Source organism: Benincasa hispida, chromosome 3, assembly GCF_027475165.1.
Source record: "Benincasa hispida cultivar pf3 chromosome 3, pf3_genome.v1.1, whole genome shotgun sequence".
NCBI classification, from domain to species: Eukaryota; Viridiplantae; Streptophyta; class Magnoliopsida; order Cucurbitales; family Cucurbitaceae; genus Benincasa; species Benincasa hispida.
Genome location: NC_143480.1, coordinates 62,747,052 through 62,762,666, shown reverse-complemented (window position 1 = coordinate 62,762,666; position 15,615 = coordinate 62,747,052). Strand labels below are relative to the sequence as shown.

The 15,615-nt window shown below is 39.9% G+C and overlaps 1 protein-coding gene across 1 annotated transcript; it reads right to left on the bottom strand.

The window, feature by feature from the left end:
* Positions 1-10,380: 10,380 nt before the first annotated feature.
* LOC120073639 (uncharacterized) lies at positions 10,381-14,899 on the bottom strand. Its single transcript, XM_090312008.1, has 10 exons — positions 14,751-14,899; positions 14,570-14,670; positions 13,748-14,136; positions 13,415-13,531; positions 11,769-12,096; positions 11,592-11,661; positions 10,995-11,084; positions 10,709-10,878; positions 10,504-10,657; positions 10,381-10,420 (listed from the first exon to the last, which is right to left on the bottom strand). Exons 1-10 carry the CDS (start codon positions 14,897-14,899, stop codon positions 10,381-10,383), a joined length of 1,608 nt encoding a protein of 535 aa, XP_090168134.1.
* Between the last annotated feature and the right edge of the window lie 716 nt (positions 14,900-15,615).

Sequence of the window (15,615 nt, the reverse complement as noted above, 5' to 3'; positions counted from 1 at the left end):
ATACTGTACGTCATATAGATTCAAAAATACCCACCTTAGGATAAACAAGTACATGCATCATATGAAATATAAATGTTATATTTTATGGATGCATGATTAAATTAGCATGCTCATGCATCGTAATGTAAATGTTATATTACTGATGTATACACTAAGCATGTTCATGCATCATACTATATACTAAAATTATTATAATAAATAGTGGAATGATGTATGTAAATGCTTGTTTTTTCATGTATGATTTATATAATTGTTATATTTATCAAATGAAAATAAATTTGAATTAAGCATGACATTACCTAGATAAATATAAATTTTGTATTTAATTAATGTCATTAGATGCAAATTTATAGGTTTTAATAAATCATTAAAATATAAGAGTTAGTTTAAATGAGATAGATTAAATCTATAATCAAGAGTTCATGCAAACATATGTCCAAATTAATTTTAAATAGTTTAAAATTGATCAACCTATACTTATGTTAATTTCTAATGGGATTAGAATTAGGTTAATCTATTTAATTTGTTTTAATAGGATTAAAATGAATGTAATTAAAAGATTAAATTTATAAAATAATTGCCCATAAGAGACCTTTGTCTAAGGAAGATTATAATTAGGAGGGGTATTTAAGCTGACAGAAACGGAACACCTCCACCTGGGAACCGGCCTGGAAGGTGAATTGGGCAAATATTTTATAAGCATGTAATAAATGATTGATTTTATTACAAGAGTTTAATAAATGAAATCATGTATTATTAAATTATTCAATATAAATGTTATATTGACCATATTTAAAAGGAATTAGATAAATTCATTGGTTGGGTTTTAACTAAGTATAATTAAATCCTAAAAATATTAGAATACTTTAGTGGGAGGATATTGGTATATGTGATATATCAAATTTCAAATCTCACGTCCCCAAGAGTTCACACTGTGAGATTCATATTCGACTTGAGTCGCCCTGGGCGCGGCTTCCCTTCAGAAAATATTTGCATGGGTCAATAACAAGGTGAATGGAGAAAGTATTCATAGTAAGTGGGAGATGGATGCGTGTCAACGTATCCTTCGTTCTCCTACATTAGGTTGCACCCTGAGATTCCTATGGTCCATCTGCATGTCGTCCTGGAGTGACCATCCCTTCAGTGGGCCTGATCATAGGGGTTGGAATAACGCAAACTCCATTAATGGATAGGGTTTCTTAGGTTAATCTTCAATAGTTGTCTTTCCCTTCGATAGCCTGTTGAAGCGTACCTCTGGGATCCAAAAATGGGAGGGTCACACTTACAGGATGAATTAAATTAGTTAATAAATCATTGATCGAAACAACGTTAGCTAAACTATAGGAATAAAAGTTATTTTGGTGTTAGTGATTGGTTGAGATTGGTTCAATTCAGGGAAAGAGTAGCTGATCACCCTTCGGTAGCTGTTGCTCTAAACCTCTAAAGTATCGTTGCAAAAATGAAAATCAATAGTTTAATTAAGGTTCTACAATTACATATGTTTTTGCTAAATTGATTGGATTATTAAGTAATGGGTTATGACAAATATAACTAATATGGTCAACTGATTGTTATATGTTTCAGTATGTCTTCCATAATCATATCTTTGCTTAAAAATGAGAAATTAACCGGTGAAAACTATGTGACATGGAAATCTAACTTGAATACGATTCTGGTTATTGATAATTTGCAGTTTGTCTTGACGGAGGAATGTCCTCTAGTACCAAACATTGAATGATGCTAATGACCGTTGGACAAAGGCCAATGATAAGGCTCGAGTTTACATCTTGGCAAGTCTGTTTGACGTTCTTACCAAGAAGTATGAGGTCATGATGTCTGTAAAGGATCTCTTAATGAAGAGTTACATGAGTGCGTTCGGATCGCTCCAATTTCATAGTGACCGAAATAGACCATATACATTTAAACGCACAGTTATGCAAACAAATAGTAATTAATGGCATGCTTTGAATAATAAAAATAACAAGGGAGAGAGTTCTCATACCAGTTGAAGACGCTCTTCTAAATATGGAACTCAACACAGCGAAAGACCTTTACTCGAACAACCAACGCCCAGTAGATGCGTCGACTTCAGCAGCACGAACAACCGCAAACACACGAACGCAGAGGGGACGACACCACCAGACAAGAGCCTCAGGTATTCTTGGAGTGAGAACCCAAAGTGTGGTCTTTGGTGAGTTTAGTAGAGGTAGGAGGAAGAACCGATCGTGTAGGCGATAAGCATGTGGGAGAGAATATGAAGCTATCGCATAGAAAAATGCTTATCGCTTAGAAGAAACTACACGATCGTGTAGATTTTATTGAACGATCATTTAGAAAACAGTAGGTGATCATTTAGCAAACACGAAACACTATACGATCATTTAAGAAAGCTAACCGATTGTTTAGGACTTAGTGTGCGATCGTTTAGGTGCTAGATAGGCGATTGTTTAGGTGGGTATGCGATCGTTTAAGCATTGAGCGACTATCGTATAGGCTCTCGAGTTTAAGCGATCGATTATGTTTTCACACCAACGCAAACCTTCCGATCTTTTTTCAAACCATTCAAAATGAAACAAATTTCATTTTTATTCACCAGTTACAATAACCGACGCTGTTCCCCACTAACGCACGTCCGAGAGATATTTTAGGTTAATTATCATATAATTAATAAATATAATCATATTATATTTTTTACCCTATAGTTTGATATCACATATCTACTATAGTAATTTCTCCTCCACTTGATATAAATCATATTTATATCTAATTTCCTCCAAGATAATATATCTCATATATTTAGCCAATTATATCATATATAATTAACCAGTCCACTTATATCATATATAATCGAACTTCCTCTTGTCATTTTGAATATTTCAAATTAACCCAAACACTGATTATCTACTTTATCCAACAGGGACAACACCACCACTAAAGAGCCCCGGGTATTCTCGGACTGAAAAACCCAAAGGGTGGGCTTTGGTGAATTTGGTAGAGGAACGACGAAACACAAATCGTGTAGGTGATAAGCAAGTGAGAGGGAAGAAAACGCTATCACATAGTAGAAATTCTTATCGTTTAGGAGGAGCTACACGATCGTATAGGATTTACTAAACGATCGTTTAGGTAAGGTATACGATTGTTTAGCTAAATCGGCACACTATACGATCGTTTAGAGAAGCTAACCGATCATGTAGGCGACAGTGTGCAATCGTTTAGCTCGAGGTGGATGATCGTTTAGGTGGAGAAAAGCTATCGTATAGTCTCTCGATTTTCTTAAGCGATCGTTTAGAATTCTTCAACGTGCTCTTCCGAAATTCTTTTGACAATTTCTCTTCGGGGCTTTCGATTGAACGATTCAAAAATGAAAACAATTTTTATTTTAACTCATCGGTTACAATAACCGACGTTGCCCACAAACCCACGTCCGAACGTGAAAATTGGCTTAATTATCATATAATTAACCAATTAATTAATTAATAAATATAATCATATTATATTTTTACCCTATAGTTTGATATCACATATCTACTATAGTATTTCTCCTGTACTTGATATAAATCATATTTATATCTAATTTCCTTCAAAATAATGTATCTCACACATTTAGCCAATTATATCATATATAATTAACCAGTCCAATTATATCATATATAATCGAACTTCCTCTTGTCAATTTGAACATTTCAAATCAACTCAAATACTGGTTCTCGACTTTATCCAAGCTACCCAGGGGACCTAATGGACCTGTGGCTCGAAGCTTCAATAGTCCGTGAATAGCTGACTAAACTCTTAGCCACGAGATCCACCATCCATTAACTGTCAGGCATTCCACTAAAGATCAGCAGCTAAACTCTTCTTACCAAAGAAATATTTTTGTGTCCATCGAATATAACCAATCATGAGTACGATGACCCTTCACAGATGCTCGTAAGCACAGCTGGGCCAAATTACCATTATGCCCCTGTAGTTACATCTCACTCCTTAAGTACCACTGATTCCTCTAATGAACAATACAACATAGTCCAACTATGTATGAACATTTCTCGGGCCAAGAGAAGGTGTGTGGCGCCACATCGTTCAAGCCCCAGAATCAGCCCTTAAGGGAGCTATCTATCTACTTACACCTACCTTGGGGAATGAGTGAATTCCATCTTGTGTAGCTGAGTACCTAGCTCCCAAATTAGACAAATCCTCAAAATGGTAGGTTTGAATCGGCGAACTGGCCACTCGCACCCATACAAATCAAAGGACCGCCATCAATGGCAAGAGTTCCTAACTCACTCAGGATTGAGGTCATGTTACCTATGGGCATCCTAATGAAGTGAAGTCTCTGTCATGAACAGTGTTATATAACGAGACGTTAACACTTCATGGTCAGGTCTTATACAAACTGTTTGTATAGGACGTCTCCGCTCGCATATCCCTACACGAATGATCAGGATTAGACCATCTGTGAAAAGTGTTTTTTTCTATCGTGATTCGAGCAGGGAGTGTATTGTATAAAATACGTAGGAAAAATAAGTGCCAAGTATAAATGGTGCGTTGATACTATGATGCGTTTAAGTAGTTGTAACACGTTGATGCGTTAGAGATATGCGCACAACACTCCTATTAATGACCTTCAAGTTTTTCCTAAATCAGACCTAAGTATAAATCTAATTTAGGTTCAGAGTCAAACTCAGGGATTCAGTTAAACAAACGCAGACCTTGCATTATATCTATTGTAGGGGTTTTCCTAAATGAATGAGAGAAATGTGTTATTTACACTAAAATGTTGTGCCTGTGCAAGAAGATACAAAAGAGTTGAGTGGTGAGTGATGGATCATGCGAAAATGGAGTTGAATGTAAGTGGATGCGTCAGTCTAAGATGAGTGTACACAAACTAAAATGTGATGTGGATGAGATGGGATGATTTGCTTATCTTTTGTTCATACGTTAGACTTTATTTAACACTTCTCAATGCGTACAGCATACAAAACCTATCTCTAGGATGCATGCGTCTAACACAGAATGCAATAAACACCAGTATGTCTATCTCTAACTATACTAGGCATTCTACTTGATGCGGCTTAGTTATTCTCTCGAACAATCTAAGTTAAAAATGCTTTTACCAATTGATCAAGTTGGCTTAAGTGTTGAAATGAAATTTTGCAAAAAGTATAAATGCATTCAACATGAACAAAAAATAAACAATGGAAAAAAATGTGATGGTTTAAATATATGGATTTTATAAAGAAGAAAATTGTCTTTACAAAAGCAATATTCAATCAAGTGAAATGAAAGCGATAAATGAGATGAAGGAAACCGAGTCAAGCCGCAGAGTACAATCTCTTGTATCTCTTTGGCTAAATTTTGTTATGTATAATCACTTGTATAGGAAGAGGACGAAGTGTCTTTCTCAAGCTTGACTTCCTCCGCTCCCTGACCGGCGGTGGTGGTGGTTCTCAACCTTTCTAATCGTCTTGGCACCACAACACAGCTTAAACTATGACTATACTAATTACAGAGAGTAAGGATCTTGATAATTTCTGAACTGAATAATCTTCTACTCTGAATTCTGGAGAGACTTCATCTATTTATAGGCATTGGTCATGTCCACTTGTGAATGGGTAGCATTAAAGTCCATATCCTGGTCAGCATTAAAGTCCGTGCCTTGGTCAGCCGCCTGACTCTTGGAAGCTTTTCAGATGTTGCCTGCTGCTTGGAAGCTTTTCAGACGGCGCCTACTGTAGATGCCCATACTTGTAAGTGGTGACGTGACACAATCAGCCTGGATCAATGTACCTTCTCTGCGTTGAATTCCCTCCGACGCATGGCCCATGCATTACAACTTTTCCTGCGGCACTCGTCTAATGCGTTAATGTTAATCCTCGCATTAAAATCCTGCAATATAATGTGTTTGTGCTGCGATATTTAGTAATAAAACTTCTTTTGCATGAGTTTGCTAATGTTTGAATAAATCCATGCATTTCTTTTAAAAAATGAGCAGAATTTATCATTAAAAACCTTAGTTGTTCCAATTTAAGAGCAAAAATAACTTGTATTTCTACAAGTTATCACCACCCCCAAATTTGAACAATGTTTATCCTCAAGCATTCTAAAATAATTCATTATTATCTCCTTTGTCTTAGGTGTGCAAAGTTCGCTTCTCATCATATTCATTCATAAGCTTGAGATAAGTGTTTGGAAAGTATAACTCAGATTAACTCTTTTCTAAAAGGACTAATGTTTAGTTTCAGATGCAGCAGACCTTTTATCACCAACTCATTTCGTTTCTTAAAACATTCTCGTTTTTTCTAAACCAGCAATGCGTTAGATGCACTTTTTAAGATAAATGTCGGATAAAAAGAAAAAAAAATTATGAATTTTTACTTTACCCATGTGTTGTTCTAGATATCACACTTTTGTTTTGGCTTGCCCCCACGGGAGTCATGCGAGCATCCAACTACGGGTGAGAACCCTTCACAACTAAACTCATATCTAATATTCATGCATTTCAAGATATAATTTCTTCAGACTAGATAGAGGAGTTCTATGGGACGCATTGGTCTAGGAGACTTAACTTCATTTTGGCTTGCCCCCACGGGTGTCATGCAAGCATCCAACTATGGCTAAGTTCCTTTTCCAACTTAACTCATGCCATTTTAAGGATTTTTTTTCTTTTGAAGTAATGTCAGAGGAGTTGCATTTAACATTTTTTTCTTATTTTGTTCCCTTTTCTTTATGATGTACTCGTTGATGCGTCTTAACTCGAATTTCCCTCATCCCCAAATTTGGAGATGAGCTATACTCATCCAAAATTTAGAGACGAGCTAAATCCTCATTGCTAAAGAGAAACAAAATTTCAAAAAGGCTTTGAGAGTCCGAAAGGAGTTTAAGACTAGAAGCTTGCACGTGTTAGAAAGTAAACTTAGTCTTTTTAGAGAAGTAAAGGCCTTGTTGATTTTCCTAACACATACTCTATACTTATAAATTTCATATAGTTGATATCATTGAGGTCGGCAATGCACAAGACTTAGAAAATATCTAAAGAACAAAAATAAAGTTTCCTAAGGTCAAACGCAAGGAACAAAATGATATGAATTTCTCATTAATTTTCGTAGATTCACATGAAGTAAATAAACAAGTCAAGCAAATACAAAAGAATATCAATTAAATCAAAATACAAAAATAACATAACACCCCGAAACTCTATTGTACTAGCGCGTCATCTCTGTATTCTTCTCCAGGGTCTTCATCCATAAATCGCAGAGGGTTTCTAAGATGGGCAGGCAGTAGAGGTAGAGCAAACATTCTAACCAAGACCTAATTGATTTACTGCGTTGTATAAACGAATTGGTCTTACATTTGTCTTGTTTGCTGCCTTAGATAATCTCTTAGATTCCGATTTTGTTGCTGGAGACCTTTGATGGATGTGGCCAATGGTCTGAGCTGATTACTGATAAAAGTTTTCAACTCTTCTAAATCAGCGCAGCATCGAGGTGGGGTTGGTTCTTCTTTCTTCCAACTGGGTCTTTACAATTTGCTGCGTTGCTCGATCCTAACCCAGTTGGTTCAAAGATTATTAGAGGTGGCACGAAATTAGGAATTGGACTTGGTGGGGGCGAAGGAAGAGAATAAAGGATGTCCTGATCCATATGAGTTGGTTCTTGGTGCGTTTGTTCAGGACTCCCTTCTCGCGGGGCCAATGGTGAGTCATGGAAAGTAAGGTTGAGGATTGGTTATGCTTCTTCACCCGGAAGTTCAAGCTCAACTTCATATTCTTCATGCTCTGAAGCTTCATCGCTGTGTTCAACAATCTGGACGCGTCTTCTTTTGGAGGCGCGTTTTGATGATCAAGGCTTGGTTGCCACTTCCTTGGTGGGTAAGGCAGGTTGATGCGGCAAACCACGAAGTAGGCGCCTTACTAACTTTATATCTATCAAGCCATTGATATTTTCATGATCATCCTCCAGAGGTCTTGATGGTCTTGATCTGATCCCTTATTAATCTCCCAACGTCTAAAGGGATGCATTGCATGACGCAATAGGTAGCCAGGACGCATTCTTTTGACAATGGTTCATCATACGTTGTAGGAATGATGCTCCTTTTGATCAAGTAATACCATAAATTCGCATCTGGGGTTAAGTTCCTGGAAGCTAGCATCTTTGCTCCGTTTCTAAAAGTTTGCCACTTGCTTCCAGGTTTGGTTACCGTTCTAAACGCATCTTCCAATTGACTTGGCATTAGCTGTTCCAAGATGTGATTACCTTCCGCATCTGGATTACTATCAATGTTGAACACACCGTTTCTAGAAGTAATACCCCATCAACAAAGGTTGTGTTTTTCTCCATATCAAACTCACTATTGTAGAAGACGCAGATGAGGTTGGGCCAAATACGTGTGTGCCCAACGCAGAATTGACTCCACCCTAATGCGTTTAGTGTTTCTGTTATGTATATAGGCAGTGGGTGGCGCTCGGGAAAGAAGCCCTTTTCTACCAATATATCACTGAATTGACGCTTTCTTCCTAAGGTTTTCTTAGGTAATGCATCAGTTTCCTTGTGTTTTCCTGCCACGTGCTCTTTGGCTTCTCTTTCTAGTTCTCTCAATTCATTCTCCAATTCCCTTTGGAGAGTCCTCTTCCTTCGCTCTTGCCTTGTGGGTTGGTAGTCTTCTAAGTCCTTCTCTAATGCGTCGTGCCTTGAGCAACTCCCATGCGTTGCATCTTCAAGGCCGGATGCAGATTGCTCATCTTCTTCCTTCAATATTAACTTTCTCTTCCTTGTTGCTCTCTTTGATTTTAAAGGCCCTTCATTCGCATCGGTTTGGCGTGATTGAGACGTGTCTGGGCCAATCCTCCCATCTTCTTCTTCTCTATCTCCTTCTCTATCTTTTTCTCTATCTTCTTCTTCTAATTCTGCCTCTAGCATCATAACATATCGCTCTGCTTCGTCCAACTCGAGTGATGTATTAGGTGGGTCAGAACGGATCACTTGATTTTCCTCTTGGCCTTGATTGAGGCTCGCCAAAATAGCTCCAAATACTTCCTGCTCGTCCAGTCGAGCCAACTCAGCCAACTTTTCAGGGTTACACTCTGACGCAGGACTGTCAGAGGGGGGTATGGGTGGAGTGAATGGAGGGGTGCCCACTGGGGTATGAGGCATCCAAGGGGAGGATATGACGAAGGGCGAATGTGGTGGTTGGCTAGACGCGTCTGAGTCGACAAGGTAGATGGTTGCTAAGGGTTGGATTGAAAGTGGAGGCAGTGGACGCACGGCTAGAGATGGGGCAATGTGAAGGTAGGCTGGAAGGGGGTCATGTGTTGCACCCATCGGGGTTATATTAGGAATGAATGATGGTGGGGCAGGCTTGCTGTAGGGCTTAAAGGCAGCCGTAGATGATGGACGTAGCCTCGATTTTGCAGGTGTTTTGGGCTTCGGCATAGGGGTAGTTTTCGATTTTAGTTGAGGGATCTTGATCGAAAGAGTATTGATGGCTTTAGAGGTTTTGGAAGGGAGTTTAATGAGTGTTGTGGAGGGCTTCGACAGCCTTTGAGAGGAAGAGGAGGTTGCTTCGCTGTGTGTAGGTTTGGATTGGACAGAGGGTTTGAAGGTATTTTTAGGGCTTAGGGGAGGCGAAAGCGAAATAGACGAGGAAGAGTAAGAACTTACTGGAGAGTCGTTCCCAAAGCTCACGGTTTGGTTCTGGCCATCTGAGGCAGACGACATTGTGGCCGGAGGTAGGCTTGAGCAGATCAGAGGTTGGGGAAACGGAGAGGCTAGGGTTTTTTTTTTCTTTTTCGTTTCAGAGAGCTCGAGAGTGAAATGAGGAAGAAGAACGAAATGAACCGTTCGATCATTTTATAGGCTGAGAGAAGGTTAGTGGGCTGACGTCAGGCGGCGCCTGACGTCTGTAATAAATGTAAAGCTGAAGGGACGTCTTGGGTTCTAAGCACTCGAGTACTTTTGTATTCTCAAGCGCGTCCCGTCAACTAGGCCATGCGTTAAACTTGAGTCTAACGCGTCCGTTATTCCCAACTCGATTATACAAAAAAATTTAAAAAGAAAACAAGTAAAATTTATAATTTATAAAGGTAGAAACATAGAACAATCAATTTTGAAATCATATGCAAACAAACAAACCAACATACTCAAACGCATTATAAAATACAGAATGCAAAAATACAAGGATAGAGGAAGCGTCCGTGGAATATATGGCGATGTGAACGCAGGGATGCTTCGACGTGGGCCTCAGCTGGATTCGCGTAGTGCGAGAGATGACTTGTGACGTTCTAGTCCATCTTCAAAGTGTGGCTTTACGCTTTGGACACTTACTTTGAATGCGTTAGCGTCATCCTCTCGTATTAATTCCACTGCTCCATATGGAAAGATTGTCTTAATTATAAAGGGTCCTGACCACCCGGACTTTAACTTTCCTGTAAACAAATGCAGACATGAATTGAACAATAGAACTATTTGGCCAACAACAAGTTCTTTCTTGCTGATGCGATGGTCATGCCAACGCTTTGTCTTCTCTTTGTATAGCTTGTTTTTCTCGTACACGTTCAATCGCCACTCCTCGAGCTCATTGAGCTGAAGTTTGCGTTGAGCGCCTGCAGCGTCCAAGTTCATGTTTAGCTTCTTAACTGTCCAAAATGCCTTGTGCTCCAACTCTAAAGGTAAGTGACAAGCTTTTCCAAATACAAGAAAGTATGGAGACATACCTATAGGGGTTTTGTAAGCAGTCCTGTAGGCCCAGAGAGCTTCATCCAGCCTCTGTGCCCAATCCTTCCGCGTTGCATTGACGACTTTCTCCAGGAAAGATTTGATTTCTTGATTGGATACTTTCGCTTGACCGTTTGTTTGTGGGTGGTAGGTAGTAGTGATCTTGTGCCTAACATTATATTTTGCAAGTAATTTAGAAATGATACGATTATGAAGTGCGTACCTTCATTGCTTATCAGGGCTCTTAGCGTTCCAAATCGCGTGAAAATGTTCCTAGTAAGAAACTTGGAAACAGTGCACGCATCGTTCCTAGCACAGGCTACTGCTTCTAGCCATTTTGACACATAGTCTACTGCAAGTAGGATATACTGTTGGCTGCAGGATAAGGGAAAAGGTCCATAAAATCAATACATCAAACATCAAACAACTCAATTTCGAGAATATTGTTCAAGGGCATTGCGTCCCTTGAAGAAATATTCCCGGTGCATTGGCAGAGGTTGCAATTACAAAGAAACTCCCTTGCGTCTTTGAAGAGGGTGGGCCAGAAACATCCGCTCTGAAGGATCTTCGCAGCGGTTCTCTGCCCACCGAAATACCCTCCGTAAAGAGAGTCGTGACACTCAGCTAAGATGTGTTGTGTCTCCTCCTCCGAAACGCATCGACGCATTATGGAGTCAGGGCCTTGCTTATAGAAACAGTTCAGCCCAAAAATAAAACTTGTTGTCATGTATTAACCGTTTCTTTTGCTGAGAGTTGAAGTTCCCAGGGAATTGCTTGGTAGTTAAGTAATTGACGATGTCCGCATACCAAGGTTCCCTACCTTCAACTCTGAACAGGCTTTCATCAAGGAATGCATCCTTGATTTCACTTTCTTGATCTTACATTTCTTGATGTTCTAGGCTGGACAGGTGGTTAGCCACCTGGTTCTCGGTTCCCTTTCTGTCCTGAATATCTATATCAAATTCCTATAGTAGTAGCACCCATCTTATCAATCTCTGCTTCGCGTCCTTTTTACTCATCAGGTGGCTGAGTGCTCAGTATATATGGTGGCTGACGCACCAACTAGGTAAGATCTAAACTTTTCAATACCAAATACTACAGCCAAAATTTCTTTTTCAGTGGTGGTGTAGTGTTCCTGAGAGTCATTTAGTGTTTTAGACACGTAAGAGATGGGATGTATCAAATTTCCCTTCTTCTGCCCTAACATTGTTCCTACTGCCATATCACTCACGTCGCACATGAGAATAAAGCGCTGCATCCAGTCTGATGCTATTAGTACTGGAGCTGTCGTCAACACATACTTCAAGGTTTCAAATGCGTCAGTGCAGTCTTCATTAAAATCATAGGGCCGGTTCGCCTCTAGTAACGTGCTCAGAGGTTGTGCAATCTGAGAGAATCATCTAACAAACTGTCTATAGAAGCCAGAATGCCCTAGAAAACTTCGTAAAGTTTTAACATGTGATGGTGGTGGAAGTTTTGCTATGACATCTATTTTGGCTTCATCTACTTTAAGGCCAGCCTTAGATACTTTGTGCCCTAAGAAAATTCCTTCAGTCACCATGAAGTGACATTTCTCCCAATTCAGCACCAAGTTTATTTCCTCGCATCGAGCGAGGACGACCTACAAATTATCTAGACATGACTGGAATGAGTCTCCAAAGACTAAAAAATCATCCATGAAGACTTCAACGGTCTTTTCTAGGATGTCAGAGAAGATAGCTATCATACATCTTTGAAATGTCCCAGGTGCGTTACACAGCCCAAAAGGCATGCGTTTGAATGCAAATGTTCCAAACGGACAGGTAGATGTTATCTTCTCCTGATCTTTCGGATCTATCAAAATCTGGTTATAACTAGAGTATCCATACAGAAAGCAATAAAATTCTTTGCCTGCAAGTCTGTCAAGCATTGGATTGATGAAAGAAAGGGGGAAGTGGTCTTTTTTAGTTGCCGCGTTGATCTTCCTGTAATCCATACAGATGCACTAGCCCGTGACAATCCTTGAGGGTATGAGTTCATTATTGTTGTTGACTATCACAGTCGTTCCCCCTTTCTTGGGAACGCATTGGACTGGACTTACCCAACTACTATCGGATATAGGATAGATGACTCCCGCGTCCAACCATTTTAAAATTTCTTTCCTGACCACTTCTTTCATTATGGGGTTCAGCCTTCTTTGAGGTTTGATTGACCCGACTTCCCTTCTTCCAATCTAATCTTATGCATGCAATAAGATGGACTAATGCCACGGATATCCGCAAGCATCTAGACTTTGCACACTTGTGCTTTTTCAGCATCTGCAAGAGAGATTGCTCGTTAGGCTCTATAAGATTTGTGGAAATGATCACAAGTAAAGTGTTGTTGGTTCCAAGGAATGCGTATTTTAGGTGTCCAGGTAACTGTTTCAACTCGAGTTCTGGTGGTTCCTCAAGTGATGGACGCGTTGGTTTTGTCTGCCGCTCACTAAGACTTGGCGGCTTTTATTCTTTCAGGTTCTCTAATGCGAGGACCTCACATACATGGGTCTCTTCTTCAGGCAACTCAATACTGTTTAATTGACAATCTTCATTATCTAGGAACTTTAATGCGTTGAGCACATTAAACTTCACCTCTTGATTATCTACGCGCATAGTCAATTCGCCTTTATGCACGTCAATTAAAACTTTCCCAGTAGCTAGAAAGGGGCATCCAAGAATAATTGGTACCTCCTTATCCGCTTCATAGTCCAAGATAATAAAGTCTGCTGGGAATATGAAGTTGTCAACCTTCACCAGAACGTCTTCAATCCTTCCTTTTGGGTACTTAATTGTTCTGTCAGTGAGCTAAAGAGTAACAAAAGTAGGCTGTGCTTCACCAATCCCCAATTTCTTAAAAATTGAAAGTGGCATGAGATTAATGCTAGCTCCCAGATCGTACAATGCATGACCCATATCCAATCCTTCTATCGAGCAAGAAACAATGAAGCTCCTAAGGTCCTTCTGCTTCTTTGGTAGATTGTTGCTTAATAACGCGTTGCACTCATGCGTTAGCGCGATTACTTCCTTCTTACTGACTCTTCTTTTCTTCGTCAAAATGTCCTTAAAAAATTTAACATATGTTGGCATCTGCTCTAAGGCCTCTATAAGTGGAATGTTGATATGCAACTGCCTTAGGAGCTCAAGAAAGCGCTTGAATTGTTGTTCATCATTCTTCTTCATCAGACGCTTAGGGAATGGTGCATTCAGCGGCACCTCAAGCTTTCCCGCGTTACACGTATTGGGTTCTAAATGGCTTGTAGTCTCCGGCATTCTTTCTTCTTGATCCATTGAACGTGTGACGCGTTCTTTCAAAGGACTGCTGCTTCTTGGATTCATTCTTCTTTCTTCAAGAGCTTTTCCACTTCGCAACGTCACCGCGTAACATTGCTTCTTCCCATTGTTGTTCCCAGCTGTTTTAGTATTGCTAGATAGAACTCCAGGCTACCTGCTTTTCAACTCGTTTGCTATTTGGCCTACCTGGATTTCCAGGTTTCTGATAGACGATGCCTGGCTTTTCAGCAGCGCGTCATTCTAGGCTATGTATTCCTTCAATAGGTTCTCAAGCGAAGATCCTGAGCTCGACGTCTGTCCTCCTTTATTAAAGGGTTGTTGATGTGGTTGATGCGTTTGTTGAAATGCAGGCGACGGTTCATTCCTTTGTTGTTGGTTCGACCTTAGGTGGTGCTCCTGATGATTTCCTCCTGTCCAAGAAAAATTTGGATGGTTTCTCCATCCAGGATTATATGTATTGGAAAATGGGTTGTTTTTTATGAAGCATACTAACTGCGGATTTTGTGGACATTCAACATAGGAGTGAGGATCTCCACAGCCCACACAACTAACCATGGGTTGCCCGAACGCTTCTACCTGATTCACCTTCTACTGATTTGAGGCGTTTCCTAGCGTTATGTTCTACAAAAGGCTGGTCATCGTAGCCACTTGAGCTGAAAGTGTAATTAATTCATTGGCATCGATAGAATTAACGTTCTGATATCTCTTCTTCCTGTCAGTTCTTCCATCATACATATCGTCCACCCATTCCATGTTGTGTTTAGCAATGCGGTCTAATATCTCTTTAGCCTCAGTGTAAGATTTGTCCATAAGTCTACCAGTCGTTGCTGTGTCTGCTGCCATCTGCGATGCTCTATTCAATCCTCCATAGAACGTCTCCATTTGGATAGTTAGAGGTAGTCCATTTGAACGTCTCCATTTTTTACCAATCCCTTAAAATGCTCCCATGCAGCGCTTAAGGTCTCGGCTTCTTCTTGTTCAAAGTTCATAATCTCTCGACGCCTCCTCGCGTTGGTGGTAGGTAGGAAATATTTTTGCATAAATTTTTCCACCAACTTCTTCCAGGTGGTGATTTCACCAGGCTCTACTGAGCTCACCCATTGTTTTACGTCATCACGCAAAGAATAGGGGAACAAAGACAGCCTGATCGCCTCTGACGTAATTCCAGGAATCACAAATGAATTACACGTTTCCAGGAAATGCTTCACGTGGGAATGAGGATCTTCACCACGACCACCCCCAAATTGTCCAATAGTCTGGAGCATTTGGAGCATAACAGATTTCATGTCGAACCTGGTTCCATTCGGCATTGGGTATATGATTCCTGGAGAGAAATCATACAATACAGGGGACGCATACTCCCTCATTGGACGTGTGCTGCTGTTCGCCATCAGGATTGGATTCTGTGCAGCATGAGCTAGTTGCTGATTTGCTTATTCTTCTGCCATTGCCCGTTGCTTGTTCTGTTGTCTGAGAAATTGCTGCCTCAACCTTCGACGACGATTAGATCGATTTCTACGTTGGAAGGTCCTTTCAATCTCGGGGTCGTATCTGAGTTCAAGAGTACTCTCTTTACTCATAAACATTCACAAGCTTAG

Coding starts and splice junctions, on each gene's coding strand:
- LOC120073639 (XM_090312008.1), bottom strand. CDS start 14,899: ATGGAGACGTTCTATGGAGGATTGAATAGAGCATCGCAGATGGCAGCA. Junction 14,671..14,750: donor ATGGAATGGGTGGACGATAT/GTATGATGGAAG, acceptor TTACACTTTCAG/CTCAAGTGGCTACGATGACC. Junction 11,662..11,768: donor GTTTAGATCTTACCTAGTTG/GTGCGTCAGCCA, acceptor AATTTGATATAG/ATATTCAGGACAGAAAGGGA.